Source organism: Botrytis deweyae (assembly GCF_014898535.1).
Source record: "Botrytis deweyae strain B1 chromosome Unknown BDEW_001, whole genome shotgun sequence".
Classification (NCBI taxonomy): Eukaryota; Fungi; Ascomycota; class Leotiomycetes; order Helotiales; family Sclerotiniaceae; genus Botrytis; species Botrytis deweyae.
Genome location: NW_024066208.1, coordinates 954,020 through 969,022, shown reverse-complemented (window position 1 = coordinate 969,022; position 15,003 = coordinate 954,020). Strand labels below are relative to the sequence as shown.

Below are 15,003 nucleotides of genomic sequence, written 5' to 3'. Positions count from 1 at the left end.
GTACTCCAAGCCTAATGGGGAACCACGGAAAATTCAAAAACTGTTGAAAACACTTAATTGAAAGCTATGGTTTATATCCAACGCAACACGTAGCAAGTAAATACTATAATAACTTTCTTTTCAATTAAATCAGTTATCTAGACTAATATAAGGGTTTCAAAATTTCTTATAACTTAATAATTAAAGGTCTTTAACTAGGCTCTATTCTAATATGCATAATTTAAAATATATTTTAAAACTAGAAGCCAATTAATCTAAAAAGTATACTAGTCGGAGAAAAAGAGTTTTCAGACTGCGGGTTCGTAGAATTTATTTTTTTCTTATTATTATGATAATTTTGAAATCCTACATAGTCTTGAGATTATTTTTTCCCTAACGACTAGTATTAACGTGAAAATCTAAGATGTGAAATGCAAAATTCCAATTCTAATTCTACTTCTAAGCCTGATTTAAAATTTAATAATATTAAATATACATGGGGGCCAACTCCTAATCCCCCGATCCTCGCTACGCTCGAGTTGAAACTACTACACTCAATTTTATAACTAGCTTCCAAAACGTAATTTTATGGTCTCACAATCTTTTTGATGAAAACAATTAATAATAAAATCCCAACTTTATTAATATAATTTCAAAATCAAAAATCTCTATACTAAATAAAAGCAATCAATTGATTCAATTATTATTCAAAATTTGAAGCGATTCAGATTTATATTGATTGATTGATAGGTGGTTTAAAATAATGTGATATTTCGAAGGTTTTAATAAACAAAATAGATTAATTATAACTAGCTTCCATTCAGTTTTTAGATTTTCGTTCTGAAATTTCAATTTCAATCAATATGATTTAGAATCAAACGAAATTTAGATAAATAATAGAGTCAATCATTCTCTATTATATGATACTATACTTATTCAAATCGAAGCCAGATTGATAAAGTTGTTGTGGATTGAAATATCGAAATGTAATATTGAGGTGTTTTTAACGAAGCACAGAAAAGTCACGTTTTGGAAGCTAGTTATGAAATTGGGTGTAACCGATGTGTAACAAAAACTATTAGGAATTATGAGGCTCTTTTCAAGAGTATCGCGAAAGAATTATTGAGGTGGCAATGAAGGAATTAGATGACTGGGATGATTGTTTCGAGCAGGAGAACTGAAATCTTAACTGTGGCGAGGCAAACAACTTTTGGAATTTGTCCTCTTGTTTCAACCTGTCTTAGCAATTGTCGTATTGTGCTTACGTATGTCTCAACAGTGGTAAGTCACAGACCAAAGATTGTTTGACTATCTTGAATCTTATATGAAATCTATTCCTCTTTTGATACTTAAAGGTTGCAAATAGTTTTGCCTAAATGCACGATCATTCCCTCATTCCATTGTTGTTGCATAATCGGGCGCAAGTTCACAGGGGTTAAATCGAATCGTGAGGATTGTCAAGGGCTGGCATAATGTGACCAGAACTTGCAGATTCAGCCTTCTCGTGCATAGAAAAGTTTAGAATTTATTCTTATAGTGAGACACATATCCCGTAATCTTCTTTGAACTATCTTTCTTCATAAATCGTTACCATGGCAAGTTTTTCACGAGCTTCTACTCTGATTGGCGAAGATAATTTAGCTAGCAAAAAGGGAGAAAATGAACTTGTAGGCGAAAATGTGTGTTTTTTAATATAATGCTGTGCAATCGGAAGCCAGGTGATTTTTTTATAGCTACTGATGATATTGCCTGCAGGACTCTGTACCAAATCTCTGGCATCAGGCATATGAACGACTGGGCGAAAACGAAAAAGAGGGACTCAAATTTACACAACACAATGGTCAATTGAACTTTACAGAGCAGTCCTCCACATTGGTGCAAATGGTTATAGAGAGGAAGGAAGAGTGTGAAAAACGACAATGGAAGCTTTATACCAAAAAGAATGGAGATAGAATCATGGTCCGAGATCTATTTGTGAAGATTAGCGAGTGGATCAATAAGTTTAAGGAGGTGGGAGACGCTGCTGTCCAGTACGATCCCGGACACGCAGCCTTACCTTGGGCGGCCGTTCGTTTCTTCCTCCAGGTGAGACTGAATATGCGCCATTGCAAATTGTACACTGACGAGTACTTGAGGTCGCGATAAACGATTCTCAGATATACTGCGGGATGATATCTAGTATAGAGGAAGTCTCGAGGATCATCGCATTATATACAGAGCTTGAGATGAGGGTTCTTGTCAGACAATCTGTCCAAACAAGATTGCTATCCGATGCCGTTGTTAGGCTGTACACTGCTATCCTGCGATTCCTCATCCAGGCATATAACTACTACGGAAAACGCACACTGAGTAAGTTTCAAACAGATCTAGTACTCTGGCGATTTGAAATTTATTGTTATACTAAATAAATTCATATAGCAAGGGTTTTGGAAAGCTCCCTTAAAGGCGCCAAGTCGGTTTTAGTTGAGCCGAATCTAGCCATAGAGGACCTCGAACACAAGGCTTATGAACTAGTCAGACTTGTTCAACACGAATGCTTAACTGCATCTCTCGATGGCATCATAGCAAACCTAGCGCAGAACAATAAAGGGCCCAAGCTATCAAACGAAGACAGACGCAGACGTATATCTGCCTGGATCAACGGTATCGAGACGTAGAATACTTATAAGATAGCGCTCCAGAATCGCCATGAGGGAACTTGCGAGTGGGTTCTAAAGTTGGAAGACTTCGAGGCTTGGGCAACCCCGCAAATACCTCAAGGAAAGCTTCTTTGGTTGCATGGACCCCCAGGTTTTGGCAAAACCTTCATGTCGGCAAGGATTATTGAACATCTAGTAGAAAGAGATCAAGGGCCGGTGGCATACTTCTTCTGTGTAGCTGAGAACCAACAAACTCGAGATCCTTATTATATCCTTAAGTCATGGTTGTCTCAGCTGCTGGAGCAGGACGAAACGATGATCTCGCTAATGGAGGCTGTTTTGGCGAACAGAACCGGCAAGGATTAATCATTGACACGAAATGAACTATGGCAACTTTTTGTTGCGGTTGGGGAAACCATAACTGGATGTAACTTTGTGGTGGATGGGTTTGACGAATGCACTGACATCAATTCTGGGGTTGGCTATCACACTAAAGATCCACGAAACGAGTTTCTGCGTGACCTAGTCGAAAATTTATCTGCAACAAATCTCGGGCTCTTGTAGTCAGCAGAGATGTTGCAGACATTAGAGAATTCGTAGGCAAAATTTCAGACTCCCCTGGCATCGAAAGATATGAATATCAGATCACTGCGCAAAATACATCAAGTGATGTAGAAGCATTCTCTTCAAGTGTAGTGAAGAAAAAATTTCCACGGAAACCTGAAAAGGATAGAGATGAGATTGCAAAAAAAAGCGGCAAAGCGTAGTGAGGGAATGTTTTTGTGGATAAAGCTATTAGAAAACGAAATCTCGAGAACAAAGAGTCAACAGCGACTCAGAGAGATCGTAGAAAAAATGCCACTTGGAATAGGCGATGCGTATGAAAGAGAAGTGGAGAAAATTATAAAAAACCCTAGAATTGAAGAAAGGAACGAGGCAATCATGATTTTGAGATGGGTCCTTTTTGCCGTGAGACCTCTTCAGGTCAAACAGCTGGCTGAAGCTCTGATCGTTTCCGATGATAAGGTGTCGGAGAGATACCCAGAGGAATATCTACCAGATAATTGGAAAGAATCTTTTGTTGATGTAGATTATGTGCAAGAGATAATTCTCAGACCGTGCGGATCTCTATTACAACTACGCTCCGGCAAAGAAGATGAAATACTAGCGAATAAAACAGTTCATTTTGTGCACTTTTCAGTCAAAGAGTATCTTTCTAGCCTAACGAACGAAAGTGTTATAGGTAGAGCTCTTGGATTACTTGATACTCGTACAGAGGAACTTCGATTGCCTAGAATATGCTTGCGCTATCTCACACTGAACGTGTTTGAAGAGATGTCTGCAAGTAGTGATAACACTACGTACCCATTCCTGGAATATGCGGCATGGGCTTGGTTCTTTCACGGGTTTGACCGAAACTTTGCACCTCCGAACAAATTTGGCCATTTAACCAAAAGGGTATTCAAGCCATCATCATCAAGCTGGAGGATATGTGGTACCTTTCTAGAAAATGAATTTGATGACTCGGCCGAATCGAAATCTGCACAGGAAAACCTTCATTTTGAAGACCACCCTGGAGAGTCTGGTGCGGGGTCAACAGAGGATAGCTGGATAGATGATGAGACAATAGACGATGGAAGCACTGGTGATTTATCAGTATCACAATCTAGCTTTCACGAAGTGCAAAACCCTGCGTACTACGCTTCACTTTTGGGCCTTCAAGATGTCATCACATGGCTCGAAGAACAAGGAATTGACTGCAGTTGTGAGGGAGGTCGTTTTGGTTACCCACTACAGGCAGCAGTTGTGAGAAAACAAAAAGAATTAATCATCCACTTTCTCAGCCGGGGAATCGATCCGTCCCAGAAAGGTGGGCTTTATGCATGTGCCATCATTGCAGCGGCTGCTGTGTCAACCTCAGAAATTCTGAATATCCTTCTTGATAAAGGCGCGAACGTAATGGCTAAAGATGCTCAAGGTTGGACGGCACTACACCATGCTGCACGCCGAGGCAATGTCGACATTGTACACATTTTGATCAATCATCCTGAGTGTGATAAAGATGCTGTAACGACGGGCAACACACCTAAGACCGCTCTGAGCTTGGCTTGTGAATATGGAAACGAAGACGTCGCGTCCGCTCTCCTGAATCAAGGCGCAACAGGCTTGCAAACCGCACTACCACAGAATGGTGATATGCCTCTTCACTATGCCATCACATACGGCCATCATAAGTTGGCTTGCAGATTACTAGACGCCGGAGCTCTATTTGAGACTAAAACAAGGACAGGAATGACTCCTCTGTTAATCGCAATCATTGAAAATGCTCCCAAGGTTGTCAAAAAGCTTCTCGAGAAAAATGCAAGAGTCGATTTGATTTACGAGGATTGGACAATGCTCCAATATGCGTCATCCGGGGCAGATCCTGAAATTGTAAAACTACTAATTGCCTCAGGTGCGGATGTTAATCAGTGTGGAGGCAATATCCAGTCCGAAGCTTCATCGCTGCTTATAGCAACCTCTCGTAATCGAACAGATGTTATTTCGATTTTACTTGAGCATGGTGCAGCAACAGAGCGAGCGGCATACTTCGCAGTTCTATATGGACACGAGTCGGCGATGAGCTTGCTGTTAGACCACGGCGCATCAATTACGTGCATTGAAGAAACATCGCAGGAAACACTGTTTGATTTATCCCTAAGGATGAAACGGGATAATATTTCACAAGACTTAGTGAGGCGCGGAAGCTTCCACCCTGTGGTAGCAAAGTTAATACCTATATACGAAAAAAATATCAGTATAAATCCCCATACTAATATTTAATACATACATTACAGAATTCAAACTTTTTTCGTCCTTGACGAAATATATATTTCATCAGCCACGAATCTTTCCTATTCAAAATGAGCACCGTTTATTATTGAATTTTAATAAATATGAAGAAAATAAAGGCCCTTCAGCTAAAGAACCTTAGAAAAGGTAAACAGAAGGGGAGCAAACATAAAAGCTAGAAAGAAGAGAGGAATGAGCAGGGGAACTAAAGGGTAGGAAGGGAAGCGAGCGGGGAGCTAAAGAAAAAGGGGAGCAAGCGGGAGAACTAAAGGATGGGAACTGGTATTAACCGAAAATCTAAAAAAGGGTCTATTCACAGATCACTCACTTCACTTTCGATTTATTCTTCAATCAAAAGCTTTACCACTATACTATACAATACAGAATGTACTGTTTAAACAAGAATGCTATTCAACTCTAATCTATATAGTTATAATTTAATAATTGATTATTAATCAATTATTAATCGAATTCAATACAAATAAACTTTTTTACTTGTAAATAGCTTCAAGCTAAAACTTTCGAAAATCAAGAAATTTTGAAAAATCGAAAAATTTCGAAAATTTCTCTAAGTCCCCTTAAAGTAAAATTTTCTAATCATATACATATATAAAAATCAATCACATTAATACTATATAACCTATTTTTTCAATATAATATTGATTATTGAAATTTTTGATACAATTGACGAAATGATTTATTCGTTAACCACGGATTCTGCCACCACAGGGCCGAAAGAGCTTGAGAACCACAGAAGAATACTTGAAGAGCATTGAAAAAGGCTGTGATCATGACCTAGCGATTTTGACTTTCCTTGGTGATGCCAGAAAAGTTGAAAGTCTCTTCAAAGAACCTGTCTTCATTAGTCAAGATGATCTAAACGAAGCATTTCATATTGCGGCCGCGCGTGGTTTTCTGGACATATTAAAGATGTGTATACAAAAAGGGGCCTCTGTCAATAGTAGGGAGCTTACAAGGAGAACCGCGCTCCACGCTGCCGCATTCCACAACTATGAGGAAATAACGGAAGCCCTTGTCGTCAATGGTGCGAGTTGGTTCCTAGAAGACAGCATTGGCTCTACACCAATAGACTTGGCTGTAAGACATGGGCTAAAGGCGCTGAACTTAGTACAACGATACATTTCCGACTACAGTTTCGTTATTCGAAAAAGACCATCACTCCTCGAGGACACAAGCAGGAATAAAAGTGCAGCTACCGCGCAGAAGATTAGAAAGGCTCTTTCTGGACGGTGGGAAGGTTCATATGAGTACTTGAGCTGGTTCAAGGGGAGAATTGATGAGTTCGCGATTGAGATCTCTGAACCGGAGCTGGTCTTGGCCTCATCAACTACGTTCGAAGAGGAAAACTATGATATCGCGGGAGCCTTTAAGATCATGGGGTTTGTCGATGAAAAAGGTATCGTTTGGTTTGTAAAGCTATACGAAAGACACGGATGGCTGTACCGCGGCCAATTGGATGAAAGCCTGAAAACTTTCAAAGGTACTTGGGGCAAGAATCGAAAGCTTTGGCAAGGAACTTTCGTCCTGCATCTTGTTTCATGATTTGAAGAATTGATAAGAATGAGTAATTATCAACAATAGAACCCTTATATATGAGAGAGAAAGTGGTCCCTTAATAATCTCTTTCCTCTGTAGCTTTCTAACTCTAGTTATTTCACCTCTGTTAATATACTCTAGTATATGATCGTGACAAAAATCTTGTACAACTTACGCTGCCCCTTTTAATCTTCAACCCGTCCCCAGCAATCATCTCATCCACTGTTCTGCCAATTGCCTGATATCTTTATGCTAACCTTCTGGCCTGTTATTCTTATTCTCGGTGCAGTAATGGTTACCTCGAGCATCATGTCAGCCTCCAATCTGTTTCCTTGCTCTAAGCACTTCGGTCTGCTGATTCGCAAGTCAATCTAGGACAAACCTACGAGTACAAAGGATGCTGGTCTTCTCGATAAATCAGGATCGGAATGGCTTGGAATCTTTGCAGGGCATGAACTGACGCTGGGATCAACCATCCTAACCTCAGGTATCTTAGCGAGGTTAAGGAACTCAGCATTCTGATCTCGGCGTTGGATCTCAATGAAGAGGGCGATGTTTTTGGCAATTTCGTATACGGGAAGTCGGAAACTTACAAGCCACAAATGTATATGAACATCTTCTCATTGTGTGTGGGATCAGCAGCTTTTCTATGATCATAAGAAAACCTTCATAAGAGAGACATGTACACAAATAAACCATTTTCTTGGTCTAGTTTTGTGTCACGTAAGGAGTACAAAATTTAAACTTTCCTCCGCATCCGATTGTGCCGACTTGATTTGAATTCAATAGCAGATAGGCTCTTAGTGGTGAATTTCAGATGCCCTTGAGTTCTCACTACTTCAAGGTAATGTTGCTGATTTCTTCGATGCCCTTCCAGTTCATTGTTCAAACATTTCCTTCGGTAGAACGGTCTGCGCAACAAAAGTTTAAAAATGAAGGCCCAATATTTAGCGAAAGATTTGCCCTACAGTTTGGATTCTTTGGGACGTGATGGCACAGGAGTGGGGATATCACCGATAGATCCGATGTACATATATTGGTGAAGGCAGGCTGTCAGCATTCTGCAGATGCTTCTCCACAGTTCTGCAGCTTGCAGACATCATAACGTTTTTCGGCCGAAGGATATCTTCCAAGTACTCTTGGAGCCAGTATCAAGATATTGATAAATGGTGCTAAGTTCTGGCAATTTTCTCAATTCTTTCCAAACAACAATTTACTTTTCTAAAAATGTAAGTGGAAGGCTTTTGGCATCTCATCTACATCTATCCCCTAGAGTGCCAGAGATGGGCTCCGTCGCTTAACAGGGATCTTATCAACCAATTAAACCATTAGGATTTCCTGAATTTGATTCAATATTCATATTTATTCTTTAATATAAAATTCAATTAATATTATTTCTATATCAAAATTTTGAATGTTATTATATATGATAACTCTCAATCTTTATTCTTTTTTCAAATTATAAAAAATCGAAATTTGAAATCAAGATTCTATATTATAAATAACGTGACTGAAAAACCATTAAAATATCCATTCTATCCAATCAGGCTTTATCATTCAAGGTATATCGCACAGACCACTTTCGGAGCCCATCTCTGGCACTCTAGGGGATAGAAATTGACTAATTTGTTGATAGCCAAACCAAACACAAAGATTTCCCTGCAAATTCCAAAATGTCTGCGCCAAAATCTATCATCATCTCAGGTGGCTCGAAAGAAGATGGAAGCACTGTCAAAGTCGGCGCTACTTTCACCGGAGACGTCTGGCTCGACTTGATCCACGCCGACGTCGATCTCGCTCTTGCCAATGTAACTTTCACGCCTTGCGCACGGACTCATTGGCACACGCACGAGAAAGGCCAGATGATTTCTGTCACTCAAGGAAATGGGTGGTTGTGTGACAAGGGAGATATAGCTAGACCTATTAAGAAGGGAGATGTAATCTGGGCGCCAGCTGGAACTACCCACTGGCACGGTGCTGACGACGGAACTCTGATGTCCCATTTTGTTGTTGGCTTGGGAGAGACAAGATGGCATGAGGCTGTTACTGATACAGAGTACAAGAATAGAGTGGCCTAGATTCTATATTTTTTCTGTCTTAGTAGTGGCCGAACGAGTACCAGTATATAATGAAGCACTGGTTCAATTTTTTGATAACAATTCATGATTGTGAAATTGTTCTGTTAGATTTCAACCATATTGCCCGAAATCACATTATATAACAGTTGCTTCGCCCCACTACACCCAATTTAATAACGTGTTTCCAGAAAAAAAAGCACTTTTTCGAATATCATCTAATCGAATTCCGAAAATCAAAAACTTCAACTTTATCAATATAACTTTAAATTGAAAAAACTTTGTATAGAAATATAAATCTCAATTGATAGAATTAAGAAATAAAATGTGAATAATATTGATTGAAAATTCATTGAATTAAAGGTGGTTAAATGAAATTATAATTTTTGGAGTAGTTTTTAGATTTTTGAATTTTCGAAATTCAATTTTCATTCAATCATTTTCAATTCAATGAATTTTTGATCAATTCAATTCAAATTTTTTTTATAGATTTTATTAATTGAAATATATATTATGATATAGAGTTTTTTCAATTTGAAATTGTATTGATTGAATTAAAAGTAATTGAATTATTTTAATATAGAATTTAACAAAAAGTTGATTAGATCAAAAAAGTCACATTTTGGAAATATGTTATTAAATCGAGTGTATAAGTTAGTTCTTGATGTATAATGCAAATTATTTCGTTTATCATGTTGGTACGATAGATGCTTCGCCGCACGATTCGAATCATGTCAGACCAACAGATAGCCAGCCAATCGAATTTATCGTATGAATCGTCTTCGCTCGCAATTTTGCAGGCAGAATTGCTGTGGAAACGGCAAATGGAGAGCGATGAGGCAAAGCAATAGACCCCGGGGACATTTTGAAAAGCGAAATGAACGTCGAAGAACCCCCTGAACTGTATCTTATCGAGTTAAATACATTATCAGATACTGCTTCCCTTCCCATTAAGGAAGGTTGCAATGACACATGTTACTCTATATACTTCTTATGGTACTAGTACTCTATGTTCCTGATCATGCTTCAATCTTTTCTATTATCCGCTAGTTTGACTTTTTTTTTAAGATTTCAAGTCGAAATGAGTAGCTCCAAAATGGCCAGCTCTTCAGAGGAAGATATCGGTATCACTGACCTGGGAACTGGCTCTGTTCATGAAACTGCATTGAAGATAGGATCTTTAAACGTAGAAAACTCTACCGAGCACAAACCAACCGCGCCGAGACAAGAGATCACGTATATCCAAGGATGGAGGTTCCATCTTCTAAGTTTTGCGTGAGTGAAGAGAACTATCTCCAAAGGAGAGAATGTTCTAATGAATGTGATACAACATAGGATTGGGTTGTGTGTATTTCTGGTAAATATGGAAGTCTCCATTGTGAGCACTTCACTCGTATCCATGACAAACGAGTTTCACGGTTTCGATGAATCCACTTGGGTTATAACGGCATATCTCGCCACTTACACAGGTGAGTCAACTTTCTTAGCACTTATTTAAGAGGATACAGCCTGGCATTCGTCATCGAACGGGTTCTAAAAAACAAGACAAGGAACATTCCCCTCCGTATACCATGAATAATAACATTTTGGATTCTAGGATTTCTGATCATATGGGGAAGACTCAGTGATGTGTTTGGTCGAAAATGGACCTATGTTGCAACAAACTTCATATTCCTTGCCTTTTCAGCTGGCTGTGGAGCGGCCCAATCTATGTTACAATTGTAGGCCTTCACTATCCCTTACCAGCAGTATCTGCGTACATCCATTTATACCAACTATCTCTGATTTAGGATTATCTGTCGTGCATTCCAAGGCTTGGGTGCCTCTGGTGCATTTTCTGTCTCCTTGACAATCTTCTACGAATTTATCCCACCACCAAAGTACCCATTGTACGGGAGCTTTATATCCTTGCTAAGTACTGTTGGTGCTCTTGTTGGTCCCTTAGTAGGTGGTGCAATTGATACCACTTCTACGTGGAGATGGGTATTCTTTTTGAAGTACGCATTTTATGACCACTTCATTTCACTTCACTAATATTAAGAACAGTGTCTTTGGAACAACGATCATACTTGGATTGGTTATCTTTTTGCTACCTGGAAAATTCCCATATCACGGATCATCTGCATCGTCAGCGAATGTCCCCTGGCAATCTTTGCTGAAAAGGGTTGATTTCGTAGGCGCTTTCTTACTTTTAAGTGCTTCAGTCCTTGTCATTACAGCATTACTCGAGGTCTCCACGGTCTTCACATGGTCTTCGGCTGCCACTGTATGTCTCTTGACAATATCCGGTTTGATTTGGGTAGGATTTATCGTGTGGGAGTGGTTTGTTGGAAGCAGCAAGGACATTCAAGAACCAATGTTCCCTCGAGTTTTACTTGAGAATCGAACGTGGATGGGAATAGCTTTGTAAGTCAAACAGATGATCACATGGTGACTTAAACTGGATTGGCATGTAAGATCCAGTGGCTGACAATTATCTGATCGTCAAGGACATCCTTCCTCGTCGGTATTCCATCTCAAATCATTACCATTGAAATTCCCCAGAAAGCACAAGCCGTGTACGGAGACTCCCCTTGGCAAGCCGGATATCGACTAATAGCTTACACCCTTGCTGTTCCTGTTGGCAGCATTGTTGCAAATACGATCATTGGCAAAACCAAAATACCTCCTATCTATCTCCTCTTCTGCGGTACTGCCATCCAAGTGCTTGGCGTTGGATTGTTACTGACAGCCCCGGCCTCTGGAATTGTTCCCGGGCAAATTCATTTTTTCGAGGCGCTTATTGCTTTTGGAGTTGGCAGCTCTTTCGCCATACTTCTGATATTAAATCCGCATTGCATTGAGAGACAATATATCGGTACGTTTGATCTTAACTCACTCATAATTTCTTCTCAAAAGAGATAAACCCATAACATATGCTGCATTATAGCCACTGCCTCTGGCGCAGTCGTCCAATTCCGTATGACAGGAAGTACACTCGGTCTAGCGTCCGTTACCACAGCCCTCAACAATCATCTATCAGGCCATCTCCCAAAGATCCTCAATGATACTCAACTCAAAAGTGTTCTATCATCTACTTCTGCAATATCTTCTCTGGAAGAACCTTTGAAAGCTCAGGTACAAGAGGTGTTTGGACAGGGGTACGATTTGCAATTAAAGATTCTGATTGGATTTACGGCGGCACAATTCTTGACTTTGTTATTGATTTGGAATTGGAAAAGGCCACAGATGAGTATACATAAGACTGAGGGGCATTAGGAAGTGAGTGAGGATTAGCTGGGCTAGTGATAAGTCGCCATATTCATGCTTCTCATGGTATGTGAGAAGGTATATCTTGTAAACATCAATGAGCAGCCTGGGAGGCACCTGGGGAATGAGGAATGAAGTTCATCTGAATTCCCGATGTATAAAATATGGGGCGTGATAAGGCTTATGAGAGAGTTATGTACTCCGTAAATAGCTGATATATTCAATAATAAGTGTCGAAGGAACGATGATCATGTCTCATGTGCCAGAAAGAGTCTTCTTACATGTTTGCCCAAAACCGTTCAAGTCGACCTGCAACGGATCACATACATATTAGCCATACTAGACTCTGGAGATCCTTATAAATTCATTTGAGTTCCTACCTACTAGATATATCTCTGCTCTCGATAAGTCTTTTCAAAGTCTATGCCGCATATTAGTATCGGTATGGATAAGATACAACTACTTACTTTGTATGTTTCCAAGTACTGCGTGCAGAGCCGGATCACCGCGTGAATAGAAACAGCTTGACCTCTTATTCGTCAACTTCAGGCTTCTCTCTCTACTTTGTACAGAGGTTGGAAGGGTAATTAATGTAAACCCCACTTTTACTAAAATCTTGCTGTTTTTATAGATTTTGCTGCTGCTTTAAGCAATTCGAATAGATATTGAACTATTTTCTTCAAAATTCAATCTTTGAAGCTTTTATTTGCTTTTTATCAATTCTAATAGTTTTTTAATATTTAAAGTATTTGAAGGTTTTTATAGATTCTAAATAGATTTAGGATAAGAATTCGAATTTGAAATTCAATCAAAATTATTGATTTCAATAAAAAATAAATAATTTTGAATAAAATATGACTTTTATAATACTTTTATTACCTAAAGTTTACTATATAAATTTTCAATTAATATAATATTATAATTAGCTAAAGTTTCTAAATATAGAGAAAAGCACAATCGGTTTTTGATGGGTTTTACATTACTTACCCATCCAACCTCTGTATAATATTATCATAAGAGTCTTTTCTTCTATTGTAGTCAACATCGATCAATAATGAATCCGTGCTCTCTCATTCAAATTCGTGGCCCCCCTTTCTTGATTTAAAATAGCCCTGTGTATTACCCCAATCGCATCATCAGTAACATTATCCACTTTTGTTAAAAGTGAGGATATATTATATTCTAGAGATGATGTATACAACAATACCAGGGCTTGTGGTTTAGTGGTATAATGTTCCCTTAGCATGGGAGAGGTCCGGCGTTCGATTCGCCGCTAGTCCAAGATCAACAATGATTTCGATCGTTTTCTTTTGCCATTTTTGAGGTTTGAGGTCGAAGACGGTGAGGTGTTGTGAGTTTTGGCGTTGGAGCACAGTTTTTTGTTTGAAGAGATGTGGAGTGGAGCGAGTGCTTACCTACAAGAAGAAAGACTCTTCGGCATGCAAGATTTTTCGCCGGATAGAGAGTTGTACAAATGTCCATGGGTACGGATGGTAAGTGGATAAAGAGAAGAGGGAGAGCGGGGTATTAGAAGAGACGAAGAATTTTACCCGAACTTGTTTGCACGTGATCTTTGAATCGGCTCTCCAAATTGACACTCAGGATGCAATTGTTTTCCTAGAAGAGATTACTAGAATTAGATATGGTAAATGTATATGAAATTGTACAGAATGGTTCTCAATCTCTTGAAATTGAAAATTCCCTTTTGCTCATTACATATGGATACTCATTACATATGGATACTCATTACATATGGATACTCATTACATATGGATAGGAGAAGAGAATAATGATGATCCATTCAAAACTGATACCTGGTCATATTGACCCCGCTTCCTCATTTGAGTGCCCCACTTTCTCACTCCCTTTTTCATTCTCTTGCTCCACCCATACACAGCAAAAGAGATTCTCCAAAGACGCAATGTAAAATATTTTCCTCTCTCTTTAACAAACGTAAACAAATGTAGAAAAAAAAATGCAAAAAGAAAGTCTCTCAGGCGTGAGTCGAACACGCGACATCCAGATCACGTGAGCAATTACAGTCTGACGTCATAAACCAACTAGACGACCGAGAGTTGTTCGAGTAGACTCGAATGGTCACATTTTGTTGTGTTTGTTGGGAGGGATGTCAAATTTAAATTATATATTGTCAACAAAATATAATGTGGGGGTGTGGCTAATTCGTTTGTGGCTTCTAGGCGGGGACTCCCGAGGTCACGCTACTTGTCAAATCCATCTACTCAAGGACCCATAACAACTCCCTCAAGCAAAGCAAAATTCCACAATCATAGGTACTTCTATGAGATGCGATAGACAGCAGAGTTAGAATGTTTCACCCTCAGTCATTCTCTCTGAGACTCGGGTAAAGTTCGGTATTTGGAAACCTATTGCCTTCTACCACAGACAAAGAACAGATCAAAACTCCATGGGATCGGAGTTCCGATATTGTAGTGGTAGTAAAAGGCTTGTCCCTTAGTTCACGGAATGATACATTATTGCTGATACATTATTGCTAAACTCAGGGTGGTCATAATTGGATATTGTAGTCAATACAAGTTATGAAGCAGGAAGCAGGTTGTTCAAATTATTGGGGTCAGGGTATTCAATATTCCGGACTGTAGTTCAATAATATAAGGATTTAAATATCTAAAAGCAATTGGAAATCCGAAAAT

At 39.1% G+C, this 15,003-nt stretch overlaps 5 protein-coding genes across 5 annotated transcripts; all 5 read left to right on the top strand.

The window, feature by feature from the left end:
- Positions 1 to 1,571: 1,571 nt before the first annotated feature.
- Positions 1,572 to 2,984, top strand: EAE98_000281 (uncharacterized protein; the record flags this gene model as incomplete). The annotated part of the gene is made up of 5 exons (XM_038947899.1): positions 1,572 to 1,658; positions 1,735 to 2,064; positions 2,115 to 2,328; positions 2,398 to 2,601; positions 2,653 to 2,984. 5 exons carry the CDS (start codon positions 1,572 to 1,574, stop codon positions 2,982 to 2,984), a joined length of 1,167 nt encoding a protein of 388 aa, XP_038815576.1.
- A 489-nt stretch (positions 2,985 to 3,473) lies between these two features.
- On the top strand, positions 3,474 to 5,319 carry EAE98_000280 (uncharacterized protein; the record flags this gene model as incomplete). The annotated part of the gene is made up of 2 exons (XM_038947898.1): positions 3,474 to 5,248; positions 5,295 to 5,319. 2 exons carry the CDS (start codon positions 3,474 to 3,476, stop codon positions 5,317 to 5,319), a joined length of 1,800 nt encoding a protein of 599 aa, XP_038815575.1.
- Positions 5,320 to 6,380: 1,061 nt separating this feature from the next.
- EAE98_000279 (uncharacterized protein) lies at positions 6,381 to 7,013 on the top strand (the record flags this gene model as incomplete). Its single annotated transcript, XM_038947897.1, has 1 exon — positions 6,381 to 7,013. One exon carries the CDS (start codon positions 6,381 to 6,383, stop codon positions 7,011 to 7,013), a length of 633 nt encoding a protein of 210 aa, XP_038815574.1.
- A 1,667-nt stretch (positions 7,014 to 8,680) lies between these two features.
- On the top strand, positions 8,681 to 9,085 carry EAE98_000278 (uncharacterized protein; the record flags this gene model as incomplete). Its single annotated transcript, XM_038947896.1, has 1 exon — positions 8,681 to 9,085. One exon carries the CDS (start codon positions 8,681 to 8,683, stop codon positions 9,083 to 9,085), a length of 405 nt encoding a protein of 134 aa, XP_038815573.1.
- A 1,078-nt stretch (positions 9,086 to 10,163) lies between these two features.
- EAE98_000277 (uncharacterized protein) lies at positions 10,164 to 12,340 on the top strand (the record flags this gene model as incomplete). Its single annotated transcript, XM_038947895.1, has 7 exons — positions 10,164 to 10,357; positions 10,418 to 10,551; positions 10,680 to 10,803; positions 10,873 to 11,079; positions 11,129 to 11,488; positions 11,572 to 11,939; positions 12,012 to 12,340. The coding sequence occupies 7 exons, from the start codon at positions 10,164 to 10,166 to the stop codon at positions 12,338 to 12,340; spliced, it is 1,716 nt and encodes a 571-aa protein (XP_038815572.1).
- Positions 12,341 to 15,003: the final 2,663 nt, after the last annotated feature.